General features: G+C 27.2%; 1 protein-coding gene across 1 annotated transcript; it reads right to left on the bottom strand.

Moving 5' to 3' along the window:
* Nucleotides 1–4329: 4329 nt before the first annotated feature.
* On the bottom strand, nt 4330–12685 carry LOC132925742 (uncharacterized). The gene is made up of 11 exons (XM_060990110.1): nt 12676–12685; nt 11059–11524; nt 10603–10969; nt 10319–10519; nt 10162–10248; nt 9814–10099; nt 9181–9245; nt 8906–9083; nt 8537–8813; nt 4573–4722; nt 4330–4488 (listed from the first exon to the last, which is right to left on the bottom strand). The coding sequence occupies exons 1-8, from the start codon at nt 12683–12685 to the stop codon at nt 8922–8924; spliced, it is 1644 nt and encodes a 547-aa protein (XP_060846093.1). The 3' UTR covers nt 4330–4488; nt 4573–4722; nt 8537–8813; nt 8906–8921.
* Between the last annotated feature and the right edge of the window lie 308 nt (nt 12686–12993).

Below are 12993 nucleotides of genomic sequence, written 5' to 3'. Positions count from 1 at the left end.
CAGCGAGCCATTTAGTATTTTTATAATAAAATGTATGTATTCTTTTAATGTAATATATTATTTTTCATTGAATGAATTAAATATATTCTTACGAAATTTCCAATGTATTTGTTCTTTAAGCCTAGTATTTTATTCCAAATCCAATTACCTATTATTACACTAGTCATTAATTTAAGTAATATTTTTTCATTAGAGTAAATTTTAAATCTTAATACATAAACATAAATCTTGGTAAAATTAATAAACAATATTGTCGTATTCGTATTGTACAAAAACTACAAAATGGTAATAATGGTGATAATAATAATAATAATTGAACGCGATGTTTATCGTTTGATCGTGGTTGCTGTAATTAATAACTGTTAATTGATACAACGCCATCTATAGGCAACCCGGTGAAATATTATTTTAGTCACCGAATACTCCTATGCCGTGGGCTATCTGTCTATTCTATAATCAATGGTGTTAGCATCTGGCTACCTTAGCTCGGTCACCAATCGGCCTCTCACGACGGCTATTGGACGGCTAACAACAGTCGGCCGACTAGACACTAATCGGAGTGTGTTTTCCGCTGCGTAATAATCGGTCAACCTAATTATTATCGCGTATTGTATACCCGCCGCCGCGACCGGACCCGTATCGTTATTGTTGTTATCGTTGCTATATCATAGTCTCCGCCGTTGTATAATAAACTTATATTATTTTAATACGATATACGTTATTTAGTAATTGGTCTGCCACGACATCAGTTTGTATTACTATATAATAAGGAGCCTTTAAAACTGTGAGTAATTATAATATTCCTACATATATGCCTGTCAATATACGTGACGATTTTCATATTATATAAATTCGCGGAATAACAATTTAATATATATATATTGCATTATATTCCTACATAAAATAATGTGTGTAAATGTATATGTTTGTACAATTATCTTTCTTATCAAATTTAATTTAATTCTCAATATGAAATGCATTACCTTATATTTATATGTATAAAATGACCATGTCAATATATTTATGTATGATTGTTTTATATTTGTGATTTAATAACATTAAATACATTTTGCTAATGAATAAAAATTGAATTCTCGGTTTTATTTCTCAAATTCATTGCATCCTCCAAAAATTCCATGAATGTCCAAAGTTCCAAATAGGCATGGTGGAGGTAACAAACAACCAGTTTATACAGATGTTCAACATTTCTTTAAGATTAATTTTTATTTACCTCTTTTAGATTTACTATTTACTAACTAATGATATATCAATTCGTTTTTCTGAAAACGATATTGATATCTTACAAGCATTATATTATGAGGTACCTAATATGTGAAGAGAACCCATTAAATGAGGTTATTAAAAAAGTATGTGTAACATACAGTTTAAATTAAGCAGAATTAAAAGGAGAGTTGAGCATTTTAAATACAATGTTAAAAAATAGTGTTGAAATGTTGAAAAAGATTCATTGGAAAATAGAGTAGATTTTTAAAAAAAAAATAATTTAAAAAGTGGATTTGAAAATTATAATAAATGTTTAATTATATTTTTGTCGATTCCTACCAATACAGCATCAAATGAAAGAAGTTTTTCTTCATTAAAAAAAACTGAAAACATACCTACGACTTACAATGGGTCAAACAAGACTAAGTAGTATTGCCACTTTATATTGAGAGAGATAGACAAGTTAACATTGATCAAGTAATTAACGAATTTGATAAAGGTGCATCCATTCGTGGTCGTTGACTTTTGTTAAAATAAATTTGTATATATAAGTAATATTAAGTATATTGTATAGTTTTTAATAATTTTGTTGAGTCTTATATCGTTTTATCAGTTTTATAATGTAAAATAAAAAAAAAACGAGTTTTAAGTATTTTTTTATTTATTAATAGTAATAACGCATTTTTAGTTTTACTACTGCTTGCCCCCCCCCCCAGGATTGACTCTAAGTTACGCCACTGTTATATACCTACATAATTTGTATTACTTTTATTTAATATTTACATATTTTGGATTTTTATTCCATATTTTATGTAAAATTGATACGTATATTGATTTTTTTATTACAATAAAATCCGTTCCCTAGTTATAATATTAAGTAAGCATATTATACACATTTATTTAGCACACAAAATTTAATTGTATATACAATTCTTAGCTCTATACTATGAAAAAATTGTGGTTTTCGTAAAAAGGAAACATAAGGTAATTCATAATTGTTTTGTAACCAAATGTATAATGTACGTTATGTTTGTATAATATCAGATTTTGAACTAACAGCTGTAAGCCAAATAGTGTAACAAATAAGCGATACGTATAATAAATAATTAAAAACATTTTATCGTATAATTGCTAAATTATTTAGTAGATATATGTGCTGCATTCATTCATTACACGCGTCACACACATAAATCACACAGTACATAAAAAATATATGTATTTTAATTAGCGTAGATCAATACATTTAATGCGAATTAATTATAACAAAATACGTATAATATATGCCTAACAAGGTGTTTCTCAGTCGTCGGATAATAATTTTTTTTTTATTTTATACTTTTTTAGCCTTATGGGTACTGCTAACATTATTATATAAGTGTCGCAATTACTCAAAAAGTCCTTAATTAATATCAAACATCTTAGGTATATCTATTGGTATTTATATTTATTGACAAGCATCTGAAAAATTTTAGTTAGACTTAGGTATTGTAGTTTTTTTGAATACCTACATGAAAATTAAATACATGAAATGTTTGAAAGTTTAAATTGAATACAAATATTATATTGGTTGGAAAATATGAACATTTTATTGAAAATGAAAACACAATGTGTCGAGTGGATATGTTAAAATTGAATTCAATTAAATAGGTATCATTGTATGTACCTATTTAAAGCCATTCTGGACAGAAAAAAGTCTGTTAGACTTTAATATAGTATGCTATTATCATTATGTACCTAGGCACCTATATTATTATTTATTTTATGTAATACTTTTAAAGTAATTTCATTAATTATAATTACTACGTAGATTGATTTAATTTTTTCCGAAAACATTGCATTTGTTATATAATTTGTATTTAGTTATTATTATAATACTGTATACTGTTATCTTATTACATTTTTATTATCAACTTTTGAGTCAATACCACTGTACTGTAAACACTGTAGTGTAAATAAGTTCATGATAGTATTTGTTGGGGCCGGGAATGAACAATATTAGGCCATGCGGTCTGTTTCAGCAGCTGTGTTCAACTACGCAATATCATTGGTCAATTTTAAATTACCGCTAGTTTTATTCTCAAGCAGATATTATATTGTATAAAGATTATTTGTATTATACTTAACAAGAAAATGTAATAATATGATACATTGATCGCCAGGATTATTGATCGCCGAACGAACTTTTTTAGTTTTTTAATTATTTTAATTATTTTATTCCTAGGTATATTTCTGAGTTGTATGTTTATTATTTTAGAATATTTAAGTATTCTTATTGATTTCCAAATTTGTGGTTACGAATTATTACGAATTGGTTACAAATTTGTGATACCATTTTTACCCCAACATTTTTAATTTGTGGTGCCAGGGTCAGTGATCTAAAATATATATATACAATTAATATTATGCCACTGATGATAATTAAGATATAAAAAACGATACTATTTCATAATACTAAAATAATGATTACTTACAATGAAAAAAATGATCAATTTAACTTTTATAAATAAAATAATTTTATAAATTAAACATAAAAAGATATGTACTACCTATATAAAATAGTAATAAGTAGAGATTAGATTTATGTGTTAAAAAAGCTTAAAATAAGATTATTATGCTCTTATAAATTTTTCAAGAACAATTATATGTAATATTTCTTGACTTAAATGAAGTTTCAAAAACATACATACTTATTAAAATCGGTTGTAAATTATATTATAATACATATATTTTATATGTTACTTATTAGTTATTTTTGTTATTGAATACAAGAAAAAAACATTCAATTATACATTAAATAGTCAATATATATGAATTGAAGAATACATTGTTGAGTAGAAGAGATGTGACATGTTTACTTTAGTGAACAGATTCGGTATTTTGTATTTCATGATTATACAAAAATTAAATTAAATGACTTAACTAAAGTTTATATATTAATACAAGTCTTAAGTTTGTAATTTAGGTATGAATACAAAATAATTATTTATAGAAATATAAATATCCATTATCCAATAAAAATCATTATTTCAATTTTTTATTTTTATAGATGAAATTTGCATTTAAATAGTATAAAAGTATAATAAGACAATAAATAAAAACCAACAAGTTATGTTTAGTAATAATAGATCACATATTTAATGTCTGAACCAGCCACAGAAAATTAACTCCTGTGGAAACACCAAATTCTATCATTTAATATGGAACACAGACCTGAAGTAGCAGCTTCTTTATTATTGAATGAGGTATGCAGTATGCACTTTATGTCTATGAGAAAAGAAAAAAATAACAATATTAATAACTTTAAATAAACCTTTCATAAGTAATACATTTTAACACTATAGAACTTACATGATTTGAGTTATGAAGGTTTGAATGTGTTTGTGGTTTGCTTTTACATCTATGAATCGATTACACTCGCATGTGTTAAGTAAAGATTTTGTGGCCGAGATATGAAACAGAATCACCAGTGGAGTTCATTTTATACAAAATTCTTCATACCTACTCACAGTAAATATAAACAAAACATTAACAACTAATGTTTAACTCTTCAATGCACGAGATTTTGAGTATGTTCTACACCCTTGTTGCACAGACATATAAATTTTTATGTTTTTTTTTTTTTCGTTACTATTTTGTATTTAGAATTATAATTAAACATAGATTTTAGAAATAAAACAAAAAATACTTAAAAACTTAGGAAGTTACCAAAGGTGGGACAGCGTAAATCCCACCATGCAATAAATGTTTCATATATTTTATACATCTACGTAGAGTAACTATTCTTTTCTGTCATTTCATACGAATTAATTTATTTATATAACTTTAATTTGACAATTTGCTTAATTGTCTATATGCATATAATTAACAATTAAAATAAATTATATAATGAATTAAAAAAAATAACCAGGATACCTTAATACAAATTAAAACTTAACTGCAAAATAAAACATATAAACTGCTGATGCACAAAATATAGTAGCAAAAAATGTTTATACAATACTTATTATAAATATTTTAATATAATTATACACTTATAAAAAAATCGTTCCTTATAATATTTTTTTTGTGTCCACGTTGATACTAGTATGTATTCTTCAAAACTGAAACAACCAAATTAGATTAGACGACCAAACAGGTTCCATAAACTCGTCTTGAAAATTTGAATTTGAGTCAAAAGTTTGTACTTCCCTTGACATATTTTGTGTTAGTAAAGGTACAGCAAGTTCATCGTTTATTTGATAATTTTCAATACTAGGAAAAAGTTCACGACCACGACAGTTAGGGAAAGCATTTGGTGTGAATTTATTTGGAATTTTTCGACGATTTGACGAACGATTTTTTTGCGGACTTGGGAGAATATAAGTAACATTTTCTTCTATGTTTAAAATCTCTACATTTTCATCACTGTCTGAATCGGAGTCGGTAACTAATAATGTATTATTATTAGGTTCGGGAACATATGTTTCGTCGTCATCGGTATCATCAATAGACGATAAACTTTCGTCATCTGACGGTAAATCTTCGAATAACATTTCATTTACTTCATAGTCTGAATAACGTTTAGCCATTGTAATAAAATAATTAAAAAATAATAAAATCGCACACTTCGACGAATAATAAACAATAAATCCAACAATAAACGAAATCGCACAGTACGCGTACCACCAGTGGTGTCCACTATGAATACTCACGCGTAATTGCACGGCGGGACATATAATGGATGCTCTCTTTTACACAAATATCAAGCCATATACTTAGAATAGCTAATTAAAACCAAAACCAAAATAATCTATTTTATATTTGGAATTCAATGAAATAATAATCAAGCAAATCGGTCGAGTCAATAAGGAGAAAACTAAACATCAAGTTTTAAGAATAAATATTTAAAAATAATAATTTAAGAAAATTAATTAAATTATATTTAATAATGTTAGCCTTCTAAGAATTTATATGCATTAGCTATATATTATAGAAAACATATTAAATATCTTAAATTAAACCAACAGACGAATTAAAAATAGAAAAAAAATAGATTATAGGTGGTATGCTATTTGTCCCACCGTGTCGGACGGGCTATTTTTTTGGTGGGATTACGTGTATCCCACCGTGCCGGAAAGAGTTAATCCTGTTATTAAATATAATATTTTATGATTGTACATACTTTATTTTGTAACTTATATTGTTACAATCATCAAAATGTTAATCAAATTTGTGTTCTGTATCTATAGTGAACTTAACATTATTTAATTAAACAGAAACTAGGTACTTATAAAAGTTGAAAAATACAAAATATTAAAATAATTAAAAAAATATCAAAATTGAACCTAATCTCAATTATTAGTTGTCTGCATTCGAAGTGGTAACCTTATAAACCATGGTTAATAATTCATTATCATAATATATAATATATGATAATTGATAAAGCGAATTTTGTATTGTTTTTTAAAATTTTTATTCTTTTTGAAACCTATCTATTTATTGACTAAAAAATTCGTTACACTGACTATGTAAATGGAATCTCCATAAAATTTCCTATCGATACCTTTAAATTTTACCGTTACCCATTCTCCTATGTGGGATTAATCTCATCCACAAACGGACGATCACTACAGTTCTCAAGTTCTGAATATAAAACTAATATACTATAATATGTAATTTTGTAATTTACTACACCTATTGTTCAGCATTAGTAGATGTTGGTACTTTTCATATTACTATTATACATGCACAACAAAATACATTTAATTATAAGTATTTTCGAGGCCTTTATACCGTTAATTTTAATGATTGAAATTCTAAGTTCATCAATTACCTATATGAACAATAATTGTTCATATTTAACACTATTATATCCCGTTCCAGTCAAATCTTGTTCGCTTATTTAATTGTTTGGTAGAAGGTTCTTCTTAAGGAATGAAAATCAAATATCAACGCAGTTTTGGTTGATGAATTTAATTTATTGATTGAGTCAAATACTGAATAGTTATTAAAGCATTAGGTATTTAATGAAGGATCATAAAATATAGTGTTGAGTAAAACAACTTATTATAAAAATTGTATGGCTTACGATCAAATGATCGACTGACTGCGTCGTACATTTTAAAATTGATGATTATATCTCGTATATACAACGAAATTGCTTACATATTAAATTCTTAATGCTAAACGAGGGGTATAAACACTATAAACATTGAATAGATGTATTCTCGATGTGATTTGATGAAAAACTACTTCTAAATAAACTATTTTTTATGTTGATGGCATAATTGCCAAACGTCGAAACGTAAACAAACCTAAAACGAGTAATAACGAAAAAAAAGTTCATAGAACCCCAACTACGGGAGACTTTTTGGAGGGGCCTAACCATTGTCGTACGTAACTTTTATAGCTGAACACACAATAGTTTTTTTCGTACGAATTTTTCAAATTTATAATATATCATATCATTGCCGCATGATGCTCGATATGATTTGAAACACTACTTATAGTCTAAATAATTGAGTTAAAAAATTTTACTAATTAGAAAATCACCTATAGGGACGAAACTGCGTCGATCCTTGAAGATTTTATATGGATGGGGCCAGTATTAAAGGATTTAGTGTTAGAGATAAATTTTTGGAAAATGTAATAATAAAAATTAAAAAATTAAGTTTTTGGACAAAACTTCATAAAAAATATCAGAATTTGGACAGTTAAATAATTATTAATGAGTACACAATTTTTATGTATGAGACGGTTTGCGAGGAAAATAGGAAATCGTGAAAATATTGAATGTGTAGTAGGGTTGCCTATAGAAAACACCTTTAAAACTGTATGCCAATAATAATAGATGGTCCAATATAATAAAATACACACTACGTTCATTATTAAATTTACTGTTTGATAAAATAATTTAAAAAATAAAATGTATCATATAGATATAATAATAGAAGAATCAACCAATATTTTATAACTCAAGAATAATTAAAATGTATAGAATTTGCCTATATAAACCCCTTCTATTGATGATGGAAAATTTGAGAAAGCCAGACTATTTTAATTAATCATATGATCACTAATACTTTTGAAATAAAATCAAGACACAGATTAAATATGTCCACTTATTCAAAAATTGGTTTTATATGTCCAATTAAGAAAACTAGATGTGGCACACAATTGTTTTGAACAGATATATTAACATGAGTCTTTATTTTAGGTTAGGTTAGGTAATATTTAATAATTAATAAAAATAATTAATTTAACTTTTTAAATGGATAAGCATATAAATCGATAGTATATTTACAACAAATTATATTTGTATTATAGCACTTACATTTTCAACTGTTTAACAGGGACTATGGTAGATCACGCACCCCGGCTTAAAGATGTTAACACACACCATATTATACACCAACCGATCTGCATGTTTTATGTGTAATAGTGTTATAACTCAACTAGTAGTGGTTGGGTTCGCCACGCAAATACTAGCTAGCTATGAGATGTAATGATGTGTAAGGTGTGTATATATGTATATGTGTTTGTGTGTATAGATCGGTTAGTGACAAATATAGGCTGTTAAATTACTCCGGACATCAACAATGATAGACCTCCTACAATCATAAGTACAATTAATTACCTAGTAGATTTATTTTTCCTAAGCGGACAAGTAGAAAATTAAATTTAAATTAATTACAATAAGTACAGTATTTACAATGTACTCAAGGATAAGGTCCAATTTGTTGTCGAACATAGCCATCGTTTCGGTGACCAGTCCTCCTCAAAAACATCAATAGATCACCGTCTCTGTTCAGTTGCTGTACAGATTCTCTGATGATCCTTGTTGTGTTTTCTCTTTCAGATCTGGAAGTGCCATCTCTGATCTAAAAAAGTAAATATAATTGATAATTGATATTATTCAATAACAACCAAAACAACAATTATGTTTGTTCAAAAAATTAAAATTAATTAAACAATTACCATGAGGTTATTGGTGCACTGTTGAAATTCTACAAAGAACTGATTTTCCACAATAATCAGCCTTTCTGTTAAAAATATAAATATAAACAATTATTATTTAAAAAATAAATATAATATTGTTGACAATAATGATAATTTAAAATAATTTTTCATGCTGGAGGTACTATTAAAAGTGATACCTATTTAACAACAAGCATGGTAACATGCATATCATTAACAAAGCACAAATATTCACCACACAACTACTAAAATTTATAATGATACATTTACAAACTAAGCTATTTTAACAATGATTCAATACTAATAAGTAATAAGGAAATTGTTCAAATTTTACAACACCAGGTTAAGCTTGCGAAGGCAATAATAAATAAGTACAGCAAATAGAAAAAAAAAATATTATATTAAATACAAATATTGATGGAACTTACTAATTTTGTTCTCAAGAACTGTCGTTACACTGTTGATTATGTTAAACATGTACCTAACAATAACACAAACATAAAACATAAAACATATAACATAAAACACATAACATATATAAACACATAACATATATTACATACAACACAAACATTTATGGGATAATGCAACATAGAGACCACAGTACGATCAAGTGCAACAAATATGACTCACGAAGAAAATCCCAAATATTAGGGTGGCGTCCAATTTGGGTGAGCAACGTTGAGTGGAAGGATTCCAAGTAGTTTTTGGCCCGGTGATCTTGACCAAAAACGCTCAAGTGCCGAGGACCAATTTGCAAAAACCAATAATTGAAAATGTAGAAGAAACGACTCATAACCTCATGAATTTCAGAAAATTGTGAGGAGTAGTCGACAATTGTATGGAAGCCATCTTCCATACAAAAATTAGGGCACCTCGGATTACCCCTTTCAGCCGGTAGATGAGGCAATGCTAGTACCTGAAATATAAAATACAATTGAAATACAACAATATTTACTTGTAAAAGAAACTCAAATTTACCATTCTGAAAATACGAGCTGCCACTTCATGCCTCTTTACCAAGTTCAAGACACCATTCACCTTTCGGTGACAATATCTTACAACTGACTGTAACATTCATATAAATTTCAAATAAATATCTGGCAGGTATGGTCATAACAAAATGTTTTTGTATTACCTGAGTATAATGGAACCAACAACATAGCAAATCACTGTTCGGGAAGATTTGTCGGACAGCATTCATGAGAGCACGCTCATAATCAGTAACAAACCGGATTCTATCATAATTTAATGGTAGAATATTGCGTATCACGGCGAATAACGCAGAGTACGTATCTTTTGTCTCACTTCCCAAAAGGACATAGACCATTGGAAATGCCTAAATTGTAAAAGAAAAAAATATTTAGACCATTATATTGCTGACAACAGTAATAACGAATATCACTAGAAGAAATTGCTTACCACACTTTTGTAGAGTATTTGAAATGTCAAGAAAGATCGCAAGTCCCCTGGCACTTGAGGAAGCGTCTTATAGGTACCGTCTATTCCAACCATCTCTACTGTAACCAACTGTTCACGATACCTTTCAATTGCAGAAATATTTGCAAAAATAATTCCAACACTTACTCCATTTACAATCAATTCTTGATTGAAAAATGCAGTTGAAGGAATTTGAAATGTGGAAGCATAATTTGTATTCCGGGGGTCTCTCAACATTTCTGAAAGGTCGTGCATGTCCTGAGGTAACCGAGGGCGCCTCGACTGTCTCATCTTTTTTGCCCTCGATTGTGATTGGAGGAATGTATAGCGAATGGCAGCTTCGGGATGCCTGCCAAAAGTATAAAAAAAATATTATCATATAATTAGCAAAATGTATATATTTGTATTTCACCCCTACAATTAAGTCAAATAACTTACCTAATTATTTCGCTATTATATAGACCTCGAATTGATGGATTTGTGATAGTCCTATCAACAGCTCTCTCACCGAGAGCATTCCTCAGGAATGGTACATTTAAATCAATGTCATCCGGCTGATGATTGTGTGGGTTTACAATCAAAATGTGGTTGTCCATCTCATTTCTACTGATGGATGCTGTACCATGACATATAGGACGGTTGACTTTTTTTTGTAGCTCACATATCAAAGTTATTCGATTGATGAGTACCTTTTTTTGATAATATTTATATCCAAAATTGTCCACATAAAATTTCGAGTTGAGTCGAATGTCGGGAATTATCCTATATGTCCTTGGTGCAGCTTCTTCATCTTCATTTTGAGCTGGTGCTTCTTCTTCCTCTTCATCTTGTGCTTGTGCATATACTTCTTCGTCTTGTGCATGTGCTTCTTCGTCTTGTGCTTGTGCTTCTTCATCTTGTGCTTCTTCATTAAAATAAAAAAATTTAATTTAAATTAGTTTCATAAATATGATAAAATATCTAATTTAAATTATTATTTGGTTAGATTTACATTTTACTTTCATAATATTAATAATTTTTAACATAATATATTAATAATTAAATATTGAAGTTGTTTCAGTTAAAAACATACATAATTTAGGTAATTAAAATAGAGATAAATTAAAATTATTTTTGGTGTTCTCCATAATTAATAAATTATTAATTTAACATAAGGTTAAAGTTAATTGATAAAAATCAAAAAATAGGCAATGTCACACATTCTTCCAAACTGAACAAAAATAAAATTTTAATCATCACTGTCATCAAATTTTCGGACAGTATTAAATATTTATATAAAAATATATTAAATTGTGGGATTTAAAAAACCATTCTTTATCTAACTATCTCAAAATAGTTTTACACTTTATCTATAAAATATGTGTAACTGTTGAATACAAAAGTTATGGTTATGTTAAATACTGCAGCATGTGTCATCAAAACAGCCATCACAACAAGATCCATGGTTCTTACTGCATTAAATATATTTAGAAGATTTTTAAGCAGCATTCAGTATTTTTAAATCTGTAATTATAAAAAAATAAAAATATTTTAAATCTTGTAATAATCTGGTGAATTCTATTGAAGGTACTATGGCCCAAAACACTCGTATTTAATTTAGATAGTGACAATAGAAAAACTAAGTGAAAAATTGATTTCAAATAATTAATTGTACACATAATACTTAATAGTTATAGTAATATTTAATACTTAGTAATTATCCGTGGCATTCTGACTACTGTGATAGAAAACTAAAAATAAAAGTTTTGTATCATATTATTACCATAGTTAGTTGATTTTTGTATATTCATCATATTTCATTTGTAGTGGTGCACTGATAAAAATTAATACATGTTGCACCAATGTTATAAATTATATTAATTAATATACAATATAACAATAATACATTTAACTGAAACTTCTGTCATATAAATTACAACTTTGAATAACTAAGTAATTGTTTTTTAATAGATTTTAGTCAATGAGTTCAAAAGTAACTCACTCAATGACATAATACCTATAACCTATACCATTATTAAAATAATTATACTTCTAAGAAAAAATGTCTTCACATACTTGGATACATTTGTTGTGGTTTTTATAATAGTTGTACCATATTATGCTTAAAAATATTTTATATCCGAAAACAACTGGTTATTAGATGTTTGTATAAGTTTGCGATTATTAATAAATAATTTATTATTTAATTAACATTCAACAATTAAAATCATTAAACGACAATAATTAAGGACAGTGTTTACAATTTAGTTTTTAAATCACTAATAATTGTATACATCATCTAGGTTTGTCAACATTGTCCAACACATTTATTCTTTAAATTTAATTTAAATAGCAATGCATTTTCCAAATTACTAATTCAAAATAAAACATTTT

This window comes from Rhopalosiphum padi, chromosome 3, assembly GCF_020882245.1.
Source record: "Rhopalosiphum padi isolate XX-2018 chromosome 3, ASM2088224v1, whole genome shotgun sequence".
NCBI classification, from domain to species: Eukaryota; Metazoa; Arthropoda; class Insecta; order Hemiptera; family Aphididae; genus Rhopalosiphum; species Rhopalosiphum padi.
This window is presented reverse-complemented; position numbering and strand designations above follow the sequence as displayed.